The sequence below is a fragment of the Eurosta solidaginis genome, chromosome 1 (genome assembly GCF_040869045.1).
Source record: "Eurosta solidaginis isolate ZX-2024a chromosome 1, ASM4086904v1, whole genome shotgun sequence".
In the NCBI taxonomy this organism is placed as follows: Eukaryota; Metazoa; Arthropoda; class Insecta; order Diptera; family Tephritidae; genus Eurosta; species Eurosta solidaginis.
In genome coordinates, this window is record NC_090319.1 from 18,747,900 (window position 1) to 18,764,131 (window position 16,232).

A 16,232-nucleotide genomic window follows, 5' to 3' on the forward strand; every position below is an offset into this window, starting at 1 on the left:
ATTTCGACCATTAGCAACTAAATTCCGGCTAATTTGAAAAAAAATTCCAATTTGACTAAATTTCTTATCTCAGATTTTTAGAAGTCGGCATTTTTGAATGTGCGATGACGAACATTTCGACCATTAGCAATTAAATTCCTGCAAAATTTGAAAATAATAGGAATTATACTAAATTTCTTATCTCAGTTTTTTGAAGTCGGCATTTTTGAATATGCGATTACGAAATTTCGACCATTACTACCTAAATTTCGGCAAATTTGAAAAAAAAAATTGGAATTTGACTAAATTTCTTATCTCAAAACTTGTAAAAAATTGAGAATATCATCAAAATAAAATAATAAATCAAAATAATAATAAATAAATAAATCCAAAAAAATGTACTTACTTACTTAATTGGCGCTTAACCGTCTAAACGGTTATGGCCGTCCAACAAGGCGCGCCAGTCGCTCCTTCGCTCCGCCAACCGGCGCCAATTGGCCACACCAAGGGAGTTTAAATCGTTTTCCACCTGGTCCTTCCAACGGAGTGGGGGCCGCCCTCTACCTCTGCTTCCATAGGCAGGTTCCGATAGAAACACTTTCTTGGCCGGAGCATCATCTTTCATTCGCATAACATGGCCTAGCCAGCGCAGCCGCTGCGTTTTAATTCGATGGACTATGTTGATGTCTGCGTATAGCTCATACAGTTCATCGTTAAACCTAGAGGTTCATAAATCTTTCGAAGAACTTTTCTCTCGAACACTCCCAAAGCCGCTTCATCTGCTGTTGTCATGGTCCATGCTTCTGCCCCATATAGCATAACGGGTACGATAAGTGACTTGTAGAGTATGATTTTCGTTCGCCGAGAGAGGACTTTACCTTTCAATTGCCTACCTAGTCCAAAGTGGCATTTATTGGCAAGATTGATTTTTCGCTGGATTTCAATGCTGATGTTGTTGCTAGTGTTGATGCTGGTTCCCAAATAAACGAAGTCTTTTACTATTTCGAAATTATGGCTGCCAACAGTAGCGTGGTTGCCAAGGCGCGTATGCACTGACTCTTTGCTCGATGACAGCAGGTGCTTCGTTTTGTCCTCATTCACCATCAAGCCCATCTTTACCGCTTCTTTTTCCAGTTTGGAGTAAGCATAACTAACAGCGCGGGTGTTTAGGCCGATGATATCAATGTCATCAGCATATGCCAGTAATTGCACGCTTTTATAGTATATTGTTCCAGTGCGGTTAAGTTCTGCAGCTAGTATAATTTTCTCCAGCATCAAATTAAAGAAATCGCACGATAGGGGGTCACCCTGTCTGAAACCTCGTTTAGTTTCGAACGGCTCGGAGAGGTCCTTCCCAATTCTGACTGAGCTGATGGTGTTGCTCAACGTCATTTTGCACAGCCGTATAAGTTTTGCGGGGAAACAAAATTCAGACATAGCGGCATATAGGCAGCTCCCTTTCGTGCTGTCGAAGGCGGCTTTAAATTCGACGAAGAGGTGATGTGTGTTTATTCTCTATTCACGTGGTTTTTCCAAGACTTGGCGCATTGTGAAAATCTGATCGATGGTAGATTTACCAGGTCTGAAGCTGCACTGATAAGGTCCAATCAGCCGGTTCACGGTGGGCTTCAATCTATAGCACAATACACTTGAAAGGACCTTATATGCGATATTAAGTAAGCTGATTCCACGATAGTTGATGCATTTTGCAGTATCGCCCTTCTTGTGAAATGGGCAAAGAACACTTAGATTCCAACCGTCGGGCATGCACTCGCCCGCCCATATTTTGCTAAGAAGCTGCTGCATGCACCTTACCAACGCCTCGCCGCCGTACTTGAATAGCTCCGCAGGTAATCCATCAGCGCCCACGGCCTTGTTGTTTTTCAATCTGGTTATTGCTATTCTAGCTTCCTCATAATCGGACGGGGAGGGGGGGGGGGGGGACATATATTCCATCATCATCAATTGCGGGATCGGGTTCTTCATCTCTGCGCGGTGAATTGCTGCCTCCATTTAGGAGAGCAGAGAAGTGTTCCCTCCATAATCTAAGCACTATCTGGACATCAGTTACAAGGTCGCCGTTTTCGTTTTACAAGAGTTTGCCCCGGTCTTAAAACCATCCGTCTGTCGCCGTATTTTTTGGTAAAATTTTCGGGCGTTATTCCTGGTGGCTAGCAGCTCAAGCTCCTCGCACTCACGCCTTTCTGCTTCTTCTTTTTTCTTCCTGAAACGACGTCTCGCTTCCCTTTTCAACTCACGATAGCGTTCACACATTCCTCTTGTCGCGCTCGCTTTTAACGTAGCCCTGTAGGCAGCGTCTTTTCTTTCTGTTGCAACGCGGCATTCTACATCGTACCAGTTGTTTTTTCGTGGCCGCCGGTAACCAATTTTTTCCTCTGCGGCAGTACGAAGTGCTTTGGAGATATGCTCCCACTGCTCCTGTATTCCTTCAGGATGAGTTGTGCTCTCAGAGAGCAGGTGTGTGGGTCGAGTTGCGAAATCATTGGCAGTCTGTTGTGATTGAAGCTTTTTGTGTTTTTTTTTTGTGTTTTTTTTTTTTTTAATAGAAACGTTTCTATTTCGTATGTGCAGTTTCCTGACTTGCACAAAAGAAAATTTATTTTGCGTTTACACGGTATGTTGATTTTCATACGTAAAAAGTGACATATAGATATAACAAATACATATCGTGTAAGAAGCCTTTTAGTTTTCCAAATACGCTAAAATTCTTAAGTACCCTCGAATATGCACTCACCTGAATTCAATTTTAATCCATTATTATACCTATAAAAAAGAGTCGGCAATTTTTCGAGATCAGTCGGCATACCAGTAAGATTAACCCCCCCCCCCCCCCCGATCGGAACCTTCGCACCGCCCCTGGATATCGGTTAACTTTCGTCCATACAAATCGACCCAGGTTAACATACATATATTTGTTGATAACTTACACGTGTTATCGAGTATTATTTATAATATTGGTTAGGATTAACTGGCTATGTCACTATCATCTCCAATTTGTACTTAATATTTCTTATATACCCATTTGTGTATGCATTCACGATAGTATTTATTTGCTTTAGTCAAGCTCTCCTTCTTTTGTTTGTTATCTTTTGCGAATTTAGCACCCCGCTGGAATAAGCATCGTCGCCTGATTAACCCAGCTTTTAGTCGTCAAATCATCAACAACTTTCTGCCTATTTTCAATGCGGAAGCTGATGTGACGTTGAGTAAATTTCCAGCTATTGCATCGTCTGGTACGCAGCTGGAGATGTACGAATTGTTGAAGCGTAACGTTTTGGAAGCAGCATGTCGTAAGTATTTTAATTAGAAATCTTGGTATCCAATGGACTATTTAAGTTTTTGTACTTTGCTTTCTTTTGGTTTTTGTTTCTTTTGTTCTTTGTGTGCTTGAATAAGTGACTACAATGGGACAACGTATGAATTTCGAGGACAAAAGCTCTTCGCACATATTTGAGGCATACAAAGGGTAAGCATAAGGAAACTCGTTATGATAATAATAAAGAGAATAACATTTCTTAACATTTTTCGTAATAAATTTAGAAAGCTTTTCGATTTACTAGGTTTTTGTAGCTAGGATTAAACAACAGTTTATCACATTAGGTTGTTATCTCTTTGAAAGATGTATGGCGTACACGAAATAATTTACTTATACTCCGAATAGGCGGCATAATATTAGGAATGTAACGGAAATGAGATAACCACAACCGGAACAGGACTCCGAGCTTTCAATTTAATTTTTGCTGAAATTGATAGAGGAGACACATACAGTTATAGTAAATTTAATTCAGACATCGCAGCATATCCGTTTTGCCCTGTAAAAATCTGTTTTGAAAACGAGAAGTGGGTGGGGTTGCCAGATTTTTATTTCGGGTTCCCGGGACAAACCTAAAATTTGAACCAAATTCCCGGGATTTTCAAAAATTTCCGGTAGATTTGAAAAATAAGAAACACCTATATATTTGTAACCCCTCATTTCGGCGAAATAATTTTTAGATAGAATCAAACTTTTTAAACTCATTTTTTTATAACAAATATTTTTATGAAACGACTAAAATAGTTATTATATTTCTAAACGTATAGTAAAATCTACTCCGATCGTAGTAGAATTCAAAGGCAGTTATGTATGCCGAACCTGTCTGAATAAGGGAAAACGTCAACGGGATGAGAACACCTGAATATTCATTTCATCATGAGGTGTGCGATATGTCAAACATTTACAATATTCAGAACCACAGTAGGGATGAACTTTTCTTCATTACAGAGTTGCACGCAATATGCTAATGACCTGAATACAATCGAATCCGCAAATATGGCCATGTTTCGTAACAGATAGGATAGGATAGGTTGGGTGGTAGCTGCCCTGATAAGGATAGCTCACTTGGACAACACGAAGGTCCGTTGTGATACCACATACACCAAAAATAACGGTGACTTAGATCTAGCTACTTAGAGAATCGTTGGATAGCAACAATAAAGCTCCGAATGATACCGATCTCAACTTTGGATAAATCCTCGGGAGACCCAAGTGAGTTGCGACCGAAGTACTTTCGCCTAGTTCTGGCAAAAGCTGGGCAATCAAGCATAAAGTGATTTGGTGATTCCACCACATCATCCTCCATACAGCTGCAGCAGGATGGAGTTTCCAGTATATTGAGACGTACCGCATGGATACCCATAGGACAGTGCCCTGTCAAAACCCCAATGAACATTGATAGGTGAGCCTTAGTGAGCACAATTATTTCAGCAAACCTCCTGCCATCCACTTTCGGCCAGAACGATCTTGCTACCCTGCAAGACGTGGTGTCCGCCCAACGTTTGCTGAGCTGACTCGAGGCCCAGCTATGGAGGAGCAATCCACAGGTGGCCAGCGGAATCCCGAAATCCCTACAGCCATCTTCAGGTTCAGTTGTACCGATGCGGGCTAAGAGATCCGCTTGACAGTTACCCGGGATATCACTATGGCCCGGGACCCAGATAATATTAATTCATTCAAGGTTCGAATCGATTAATTGTAAAATAATTCGATGCAATCGCAAGCGAGGTGAGGCACTCCCAGACCACCCTCGATCGCACTGTAGTTGAGCTCAAGGCCTGGATAACCGCTTGGCTATCAGAGTAGATGTTAAATTCCCTAATGTAGTAGCACTGGATAGCATTCCATCCACCGCATCCTTAATCGCAGCAACATCCGCTGCAGTGATCAGCCAACTTAAACTTGCAGCTTAAATTTAGCTCTTGACAAAAGACCCCCCACCAACCTTTCCATCCAGCTTCGACCCATCCGTGAACAAGTTAACCGGTCCCATGCCCCAGATAATTCCTCTTCCCCACTCCTCTCTCTCTGGAATGACTGGGGTGAAAGTTGTATAGGGAGCAGTTATCGGCATACCGGGATAAGGTCGAGAATGGTAAGAAGGCTAGAGTTTCCGCCGTCAGAAAGTCCATATCCCATATCGCGAAGCCTGACCAACGACATTGCCGCGGCCGCCTTTCCCGCAATATCTACTGGGTATATGTTCAGCATGACGTTCAGTGCCAAGGTAGGTGTTGTTCTCAGAACGCCACTGATACCAATCAGCGCCGTCCGTTGCACTGACACTAACATTTTGGAGGTGCTCGCCGTGTTCAGTGCTTTCCACCAGACCAGCACCCCATATAGCAGAATCGGTTTGACCACCATCTCATATAGCCAGTGTACTACTCTTGGCGAGAGTCCCCATCTCTTTCCGATAGCCCCTCTGCAGCAGTATAAGGCAATGGCGGCCTTCCTGGCCCGATCTTCCACATTGGGTCTCCAGGACAGTTTCTTGTCCAAAAAAATCCCCAAATATTTAACCCTATCAGAAAGTACCAACGGTACCCCTCCAATCGAGGGAGTTCTGAAATCGGGCAACTTATATCTCCTTGTGAAAAGAACCAATTCCGTTTTTCCCGGGTTGACCGCCAATCCACATGATTCAGCCCACCTAGCCACAGTATCCAGGTAGCCCTGCAGAACATCGCGCACGGTGCCCAGAAATTTGCCTCTGACTATGATAGCGAGGTCATCTGCATAGGCAACCACCCGACAACCACTGGCTTTTAGCTCCTCGAGAAGCTCGTTGACTACCACAACCCAGAGGAGAGGAGATAGGACACCCCGCTGTGGCGTACCCCTGCACACCTTCCTGTTAATTATGGTCCCTCCCCACTTCGCTGCGACAATTCTGCCGCATATAAGTTTGCTAATAAATTCAACCAGAGCCGCCTCGACTCCTAAACCTACCAGAGCTCTTTCGATTGGCCCCGGTAAGACATTGTTAAAAGCCCCCTCGATGTCTATAAAGGCACCCAGAGCATACTCTTTGGGTTCTAGGGACCCCTCTATTTGCTTTACAATCGAATGGAGAGCCGTTTCCGTCGATCTGCCCTTGCAGTACGCATGCTGTGAAGCCGACAGTAACCCCCGAGGTATCCTTTCCCGTAGGTACAGTTCAATCAACCGCTCAAACGTCTTAAGAAGAAACGACGAGATACTGATTGGCCTGAAATCCTTAGGTGATACATGAGAGCTTCTACCGGCCTTCGGAATGAAAATAACCCTTCGTAGCAGATTATAATTTATTATTTTTATATTGTGAAAATGCCGGGACATAGCATTTCCCGGCGGGACACTTTAAAATTTGTGCAAAATACGAGATGTCCCGACCAATATGGGACATTTGGCAATGCTAGAAGGAGGTGGTGCATGACTACTTTAAATGGCCACAAAGTCAATTGAAGTTGTGATCATATGAAATGCTCACAACGAAAAATTCTAAATGGTTACAATGTCCTTTTTTTCGAAATGGTCATAAGGTCAACTATTTTTTTCTCAAGTGGCCATAAGTTCAACTTTTGAATTACAGTTACATTTTATTGTTTTCGCTATATTTTGTATAGTCGAATGAAGTAAGAGTTTTTAACATAATATTTTCGGATATGACGCCCCTTTTCCTATATTTTAGTCCAATTGTAGTGAAAAATCGGATGGGATAAAGAACGGGAGCAATGAGGTCCGTTTCTGAGATAAGAACATATGCAACCATTTGAAGTGGTCATAAGGCCAAGTAATCTTTCGGTCATAACATCAATTGACCTCCTGTCACCCCACCATTCTCTCATCGTGGGTCGTCCACTTGAGCTTCATTCTTTCGTTCAAATATGCTAGCTAAAACCTTTTATGCGCGAGATAGTCTCTCTTGGAAGTGCAGATCGGCAGGTAGTCTGTTGTTCCTCAGCACTTTCTTATTTTTTAGTCAGGATATTGCAATTCCCATATTTGGTTTAGTTTTTTCCGTTCAACAGACAGTATAGTTTTGAAGAGTTATTCCCATCAGCCAACATTCGAAAATCTTCGCACTCATTCCGTTCTTTCCTACGTTTCTTTTTATACATAAGTAATCGTCGTTCTTCCTTCTATGCGTCACAATAATGTTCGAATACACAGCGCGTTACTGCGATATAGGCAGCGTTCTATTTTTCTAGCCAGCGCGACACAACGTGGTAGCTGTCTTCCGGAGTGATGATCGCAGAGAGACGCTTTGGCTCAAGCGGCGACTAAAATATCAAATTGATTAAATGGGTTGTGTAGCGCAACCCTCTCAAGGGGTTCACCAACCCAATTGTCAACCTCACCTACCCGTGGTGAATCCTATATCATTGACAGCCGAGGCTCGATATACTCTATCCTGTGTGACGGTGATGTCAGCTTTTGTTGTCCTTAAAACGTTTGCCGTTGTTGTAATATGAAAAAAGGAATATCGTCGTGTAGCGGGTTCCAAGAGCAGCGCACAACCCGGTTACGGGATTTGGACTTTACCGCCGTTATATTCACTGTCATACAAACCGCTTAGAGTGAATTAGAGCGTATTGAAAAAGGGAAATATGCTCAAAAATTCCAGTTAGATTAAAAAAGTGTGTATGTAACAAAGATGAACCGCTAATATCATGTGCGCTTTTTCCAATTCCCTATAGAAATTGCAAAGAGAGAACTTGGTTTTTCATCTATGTATGACCATCTGACGGGTTATTTTAGGAAAAATCTTTCAATATCTTATTTTTAAGAGAATTGAATTCTCTGTAGCTTACTTTTGAACTACTTCAGTACTTAGTGAGGTTTCCATCCCAGCTATGTTTGAAAAGACCCACTATTGCATCAATATAAACCTTATGTTTGTGAAGCAGAGAATAACAAATTTCATTTTTTTAAACGGCCTAATGTATATGTTATGCCCAAGTGCACCTAGGCGTATGAGTAATTTTTGGCCCTCGCAAAAGCGTTCAAACAAAATTATAATAATGTCTTCTTTAATTGTAACTTTCTTATTAAATAAAATATTTATTCACGCCTCACAATGCATTACTCAACTGTCTGCATCGTTGATTGTTTTATACAATTCCAATTCATTTAGCAACATCGCTTATTGTCTCTATTCAAAAGGTTTTGCATTTGTATATGAGTTCTATGTACAAAAACACCTACATTCATACTTATATAATATCCTTTTTTATATATTTTGCAACACTTCATTGACGTACCTACCAACCTGAATGGGGGTGTCCTCACTATTGTGCAGCGTTACCGAAGTGTGTGTGCGTCGTATGCTATCACCATGGCTATATCCGGATGTGCTCTATCGTCGCTCGTCGTTATTTGTGCGCCAACAGCATGTCGTTCATGTGCTCTTCAGTTTTATTGAGAGTGTAAGTAAACACACATAAGGATTCACACTTAACTACACATACATGCACACTTAAATACACTTATTTATGCTAAGCTTTCATTCATCAGCCAACCATTAAAGCGATTTTACTTTGCTTCGCTTGCGGCTAATTTCTTTGAATGCTTTTTCCTTTCATTTTATTTTTATTTTCATATTTCACTTCTCTATTTTCTCACACCTTTCCAGCTGTTACAGCTTAAAAATAATAAATCTATACCAAAGGGTATAAACGAACAACAACAGCAACAACAACACGAAGAACAACACCATTTAGCTATGAATGAAAACAAAATCGAAAATAGTTGGAAGTTTGCAAATGGCAAAATGAGTGGAGATCCATTAACGAATGCGGATGCGGCTACTTCAGCGGCTATACGGAAGTCGAAATCTATCTTTGTAGAGCAAGTACGTTCGCATGTCGAACAAGGTCAGTTGTCTTGGGAAGATGTGCGGGCAGAGGCAAATGTCATTATCGCAGCAGTGAGTAAAGGCAAACAAATACCAATTAAAAGGATATTAGAACGTAAGAGATGATAAGAATTGGACTTCTTAGAAGTAGCCTACATAATTAGGAATATTAAGAGTTTAAGGTAGAGCTGCTTTTGGTTAATGGTCTTGGGACATTGTATGGGAGTGGCCGTCTTTGGGCGAATATGAATTGCCTTGAGTGTAACTCACTCCAGTGCTATTCCCTGGCATAGCCCTCCTCTTGAATGAGCTCATCTTCTTCTTCTTGTAGCAATGCTTTGCTCCATCCAATTAGTGCGATCATGCATAAATTTTCAGCGATATCCTCTTACGGAAGTCACAGGAACATAGACGCTAGAGGTGTTGCTTCCACATTGCAATTGAAAAGATGCTTGTTTTCATGTGAAAACACATTACATGCAGGAAATACATGGTGTAAGAGTTTAAAAAAAATGTAAGGCGCGATAACCTCCGACGAGATTTTAGACTCTTCCAATTTGCGTCGTGCTCCTCTTGATGTTTCCTACAAATTGGCAGGACGGAACCTACTTGTTTTATGCCGGCTCCAGCGGCATCTGCAAGGCAGATGAGTTTTCACTGAAAGCTTTTTATGGCAGAAATACACTCCGAGTGCTTGCCAAACACTGCCGAGGGGCAATCGCGCTGAGAAAAACTTTCTTCTAAATGAAAAAAATGTATTTCTAAAGTTTTGATGTTGCTTTTTCCGGGGCGTGAACCCAGGATCTTCGATGTGGATAGCGGAGCACGCTACCAACACACCACAGCGGCGGCCAATAGTGTATGAGTTTAACCTTTTACAGTATCCAGCTAGAAGTGATGCGCGCGCATTTTCCTGGGAAGTCTGATTTCCTCAAATGGTAGTTTGATGTCTTGAACTCTGAGAACTTGGTTCGCCGGGAATTTATTAGAATACGACTTTGCCCATTCTTAATGGATGAGGTTACCGGCATGTTTATGCTGATCTGGTTCAAAAGGCTGAATTCTTGTGTGCCGAATTTCTTCATATTGCTTGCGGATATTACTCCTTTTGTCCCTGGGAGGCGTGACCCTAGTTTCTGAGTAGAATAAACTGTTTGTTCAGCATTTCTTTTCTATCCTTTATAGGATATCTTCCGGCCACGACCTAAATAATGCAGACATTTTTCAAACTATTTAGATAGGTAAGTGATTTCTTTACTGTCAGCAGCCTGACTACTTGGAGAAGGTTTAAGGTTTAGAATTCTCGATTTTTCCTTTGAAGACACGACTTAGTTTTAGTTTTTAGTTTTAAGTTTTATTTGAATTAATGAATTAATAAATATAGAATAAGCATCAACATTCTATAATTGGTCAGTAAACCATCTGGCACTATCCTTAATAATATCAGACCGATCATTCTCTTGTCGCTGCTCCAAAAAACGTTTCAGCGCCGTATTAATATGTACATAGCAGACAGGAGTCCTCTGCCCTGGATTGTCATACTAAGCAAGCTTCTGGCGGCACTTGAAGCCAGTACCTACTGAGTGGTTGCATACGGACGTGACCTGGCAATCCTGTTCAAGAGTAATTTTTTAAATCTAGAAACTTAGGCTGGGTGCGCCGAGGTTTTTGGATACGATTACTCTACCATGGATTGTTTGCTTTTGGTGTCAAAGCTATTGCTTTTTTGTTCAGTTAAGTTCAACCAAAGATCCATAGGCTTGTAATCCTGTCATGTTGTGGAGTGAGAGGATTCTGTGATCGCAGCTATTCTAAGCGATTTCGAGTTCTTATAAAAATAGATAAGAATGTTACATTTGCGTCGCGATTTTGGTAAATAAAAAACAAGTAAGGAAGGCTAAGTTCGGGTGTAACCGAACATTACATACTCAGCTGAGAGCTTTGGAAACAAAATAATAGAGTTGGCAAATATCCGTGTACCTGTGATTTTGTCACAGCTACTGAAATATCACAGTACACTTCAGCGCCAGCTTGCAAGGAATATTCGTGACTGATTGCCTGTGACAGCATTTATTTCCCGTTGCCAATCACAGACTCAAGCATAGCTCTCATCACAGGAACAAATCGCTTCTATGCTATGAACCAATACAATCGGCAAGTTACTTAAGCTGCGACTGTATAACTGTAGATGTCCCAAAAAATTACGCAGAGTTTATTATTCGCAAAACAATCCGCAAGGAAAAATATAAAACTGAGGTAGTTCTATATGACAGCATGACACCGCTAATACGCGTCCAAAAATATCGAGAGAGGTGTCAAAAGACTCGTATTGACCTCGACAACAATAATCCGAAGGAGGAAAATAAAAATTTTAGCTCGTTCAAAAAATATTAACGAAAAACCGGACCCGGAGTGCTCCGAAACCGGTTTGGAGACCAAAACTGGTAATTCTTTACTTTAGGGTACAACTGCTAAAACGCGTCCAAAAATATCGGGATTGGTGTCAAAAGATGCGTTTTGATCCCAGAACCACAAATCCGAAATCGGAAATTTTATTTCTGTCAAAAGATATTTCCAAAAAACCGCAAAATGGCCCCGGAGCGCTCCGAAACCGGGGGTCGAATCCATAGTATTTTTGCGCAGAACTCCTTTCTGCATCGGCGGCCTTCGGCAGCGCTTATAAAAAATTACCCTGGGTGGGTCCAACACCGGTTTGGAGACCAAATCTATATCCGCGCAAAACACTTTTACACACAGTTTTTCTTTTAGCTACTCAAAATCATCAAAATTACAACAACCACATGAAAATTTTCAATTTTGTTTGCAAATATCCCCGAAAAGAAATTAAATTTCCAATTTTCGCTTTCGGATTCGTTATCCTGGGTCCAAAGCGCGTCTTTTGACACCTCTCCCGATATTTTTGGACGAGTTTTAGCAGTTGTACCTTAAGGTAAAGAATTACCCCAAAACTATATCCGCGCAAAACACTTATGTTAACAATTTCTTTTGTGGGTATAACAACATCTTCAAAATTACAACAACCACATGAAAATTTTCAATTTATTCCGTAAATATCTCTTGACAAACCAACAATTTTTATTTTCCGCCTTCGGATTATTGTTGTCGAGGTCAATACGCGTCTTTTGACCCTCTCTCGATATTTTTGGACGCGTATTAGCAGTGCCGTATAGAATCACCAAAACTGATTCCTGTTGGCGTGGTATTTGTTTTTTTTTTTCAGTCACAGTCACGGTTAAAAGCCGCTGTGACTGAGAGGTCACAATCACAGATAACATTGTTCCTTAAAAATCACGGGATCGGCCAACATTACAGAATAAGGGAAAATCACCATGTAGGAAAATGAACGGAGGGTAACCCTGGAATGTGTTTTTCCGATATGGGTATCAAATGAAAGGTATTAATGATTATTTAAAAGGGAGTGGGCCTTAGTTCTATAGGTGGACGCCTTTTCGAGATATCGCCATAAAGGTGGACCATGGGTGACTTTAGAATGTGTTTGTACGATATGGATATCAAATTTAAGGTATTAATGAGGGTTTTAAAACGGAGTGGCCCTTAGTTGTATATGTGAAGGCGTTTTCGAGATATCGACCAAAATGTGGACCAGGGTGACCAAGAACATCATCTGTCGGGTACCGCTAATTTATTTATATACATATGTAATACCACGAACAGTTTTCCTGCCATGATTCCAAGCACTTTTGATTTCGCCCTGCAGAACTTTTTCATTTTCTTCTACTTAATACGGTAGGTGTCACACCCATTTTACAAAGTTGTTTCTAAAGTTATATTTTGCGTCAATAAACCAATCCAATTACCATGTTTCATCCCTTTTTTCATATTTGGTATAGAATTATGGCACTTTTTCATATTTCGTAATTTTCGATACCGAAAAAGTGGGCGTGGTCATAGTCGGATTTCGGCCATTTTTTATACCAATACGAAGTGAGTTCAGATAAGTACGTGGACTAAGTTTAGTTAAGATATATCGTTTTTTGCGCAAGTTATCGTGTTAATGGCCAAGCGGAAGGACAGACGGTCAACTGTGTATAAAAACTGGGCGTGGCTTTCGCCCATTTTTACAGAAAATAGTTATCGTCATAGAAGCTATGCCCTTACCAAATTTCACAAGCATTGGCAAATTTTTATTCGACTTATGGCATTAAAAGTATTCTAGACAAATTAAATGAAAAAGGGCGGAGCCACGCCCATTTTGAAATTTTATTTAATTTTTGTATTTTGTTGCACCATATCATTAATAGGGTTAAATTTTAAAATAATTTACAGTACGTAAAGATACAAAATTTTTTTTTAAATTTGAATTAAAATTTTTTTTTTAAAAGTGGGCGTGTTCGTCATCCGATTTTGCTAATTTTTATTTAGAACACATATAGTAATAGGAGTAAATATCCTGCCAAATTTCATCATGATATCTTCAACGACTGCCCAATTACAGCTTGCAAAACTTTTAAATTACCTTCTTTTAAAAGTAGGCGGTGCCGCGCCCATTGTCCAAAATTTTACTAATTTTCTCTTCTGCGTCATAAGGCAAAAGCATACCAAGTTTCATCGCTTTATCCGTCTTTGGCAATGAATTATCGCACTTTTTCCGTTTTTCGAAATTTTCGATATCGAAAAAGTGGGCGTGGTTATAGTCCGAATTCGTTCAGTTTAAATAGCGATCTGAGATGAGTGCCCAGGAATCCACATACCAAATTTTATCAAGATACCTCAAAATTTACTCAATTTATCGTGTTTACGGACAGACGGACGGACATGGCTAAATGAATTTCTTTTTTCGCCCAGATCATTTTGATATATAGAAGTCTATATCTATCTCGATTAGTTTATGCCGTTACGGACTACCGTTATGCGAACAAAATTAATATACTCTGTGAGCTCTACTCAGCTGAGTGTAATAAATGCAAGGCACTATATACCTGCGAATTTATCTAGACCGAGCTTCTGACGAGGGACAACCCCGCTTAGACAATTGTTTTTCAAATTTAAGCAATTTTCCTCTAATACACTCTTGAAAGTAAAATAGGTCAAAATTGATCATCAAACTTTTAACGTATTTATAGTTAATTATAATTTTCCTTTCATCCACAGACATTCGAAACAACCTCAACTGCTTTGTATATCGTTTGCCTTTGTCTCGCCATGCATCCTGAATGCCAGGAAAAGCTTTATGAAGAGCTAAGCGCACTCTTCCCGGAAAAAAAGCCACCAGATGTCAACAATGAACATCTCGAAAAGATGACTTACACAGAAATGATAATAAATGAAGCGCTACGTCTCTACTCACCCGTTCCAATGGTGCTACGGAGCGTTGCTGATGACTTTCGGCTGCGTAATAACATTTTAATACCGCAAGGCACACAAATTGGCATCGACATATACAATATGCAACGTAATGAACATATTTGGGGTCCTAATGCAAAGAAATTCCAACCTGAAGAACATTTTGGACCAAATGCGCACAAACGACATGCTTTCGCTTTTGTACCATTCACGAAGGGTTTGCGCATGTGCATTGGCTATCGATATGCGTTGATGTTGATGAAAGTGTTTGTAGCGAAAATATTCCGTCAATATCGTATAAAGACTACAGCAACAATGGATCAATTGGTTGTTAAGGGTGCCATCTCTTTGAAATTTGCGGAATATCCATTATGTCAACTTGAGGCACGAACGAGTTAAGCCGGAGTCATTGGTGCCGTATGTCGTATCGCTGTATCCGTATCCCTAACGTAATCAGCCGTTTATCGTTACGACGGTAAACCAAAACCCAATTGGTTGGCTACGATACGGTTACGACCTTAGCGGCACCAATAATCGATTGCATTGATTCTCATAAGGTTGGTCGAATCAGCTGTTAAAAGGTTACCGATACGGTTACTGATAAAGCACCAATGTCTCCAGCTTTAAGTCGAACTAGATATGATTAAGGAAATTTTTGTTGCGCTCGGCGATGTTATGATTCGGTATTCGATAACTTTAGCCGTGATATAGTTGTATTCTCAATGACTTTTCTAGCTTGTATGTTTTCTATTCACTGTAGTATCCTCTGTGTACGAATCAATTTGCGTATGAGTCAGGAAAATCCACGGATACGGCTGTTCATAGCTTCACGGAAAAAAATAAATATTATTAACAACTCATCTCGCTTTTCGATACACATTTCCCATTGGGAGATGGTTTATAAGAGCCAGCAGACAGCACTCACACTTCGATAACGGAGCGGGTAGTGCCGGGCTTGGTTACCGACACTGTAATGTACCTTAACTTTGGTACAAATTACTTTTGTTAAATAAAATAGAACGATTGAGAAGGCACGTGTTTTATTATATTTCGTGTCTAGAACAATCTTCAATAATAATATGTATATCAAGAGTGGTACTACAAAAGTGGTGTGTAGTAATATGTATATATAGGAATGTGTATTGTGAATCGATTGTATGTGTGTTCCTGAACCGATAATAGGTTCGTTCCTGACATCCCTCCTTTTCAGCGGTACCTTGCGGGTGTTTTCATTACACGTCCATAGCGAGTGCGTGGTGGATGATTGAGGCTAGCTGCATCCTGTGGTGTAGCAGGCGTGGAAGGTTCAGCTTCACGAGGCACGTGATCTGGCGGACACTGTTGTGTTGTGGTTTCTGTCGGTGGCTGTGTTGGGCTCGAAGAACTTTGGTTTTTTGGTTCAACAGTACGACGATCTGTGGACGAGTTAGGATCAACGTCGAGGGATGAAGTGGCTGGCTTAACATGCCATGTGTTTCTTCTGTATATGGCCCCATCCTCGGTTTGTACTCTGTACGAGCGGTGTCCTTCTGGTCGCACTATATAAGCTGGAACCCAGTTATTATGGCTTTGTCTAAGCAGTACTTTCTCTTGCGTAGTGTATTCTGTACTCTGTTTTTTATTTCTATCTGCTGTTCCTTTCTCAACTTCCTTGAGTTTTGTTAGTTTTTTGCTTACGTTTTTTATTATTTTTGGATTGAGTAGCTTTTCATTGGTAGGTAATAGCGTTCTGGTTCTTCTGTTCATTAACCGGCC

At 40.7% G+C, this 16,232-nt stretch overlaps 1 protein-coding gene across 4 annotated transcripts in view; it reads left to right on the top strand.

Moving 5' to 3' along the window:
* Cyp313b1 (Cytochrome P450 313b1) overlaps window positions 1-15,507 on the top strand; it is a 136,079-nt gene extending 120,572 nt beyond the window's left edge. For all 4 annotated transcript variants that reach the window (XM_067781874.1, XM_067781882.1, XM_067781866.1 and 1 more), the window contains 5 exons: window positions 3,102-3,290; window positions 3,397-3,466; window positions 8,598-8,724; window positions 8,931-9,224; window positions 14,286-15,507. In XM_067781874.1, the coding sequence (XP_067637975.1) occupies window positions 3,102-3,290; window positions 3,397-3,466; window positions 8,598-8,724; window positions 8,931-9,224; window positions 14,286-14,876 (1,271 nt within the window). In that variant the 3' untranslated portion in view covers window positions 14,877-15,507. The remainder of the gene's footprint in view (window positions 1-3,101; window positions 3,291-3,396; window positions 3,467-8,597; window positions 8,725-8,930; window positions 9,225-14,285) is intronic.
* The last annotated feature ends 725 nt before the right edge of the window (window positions 15,508-16,232 follow it).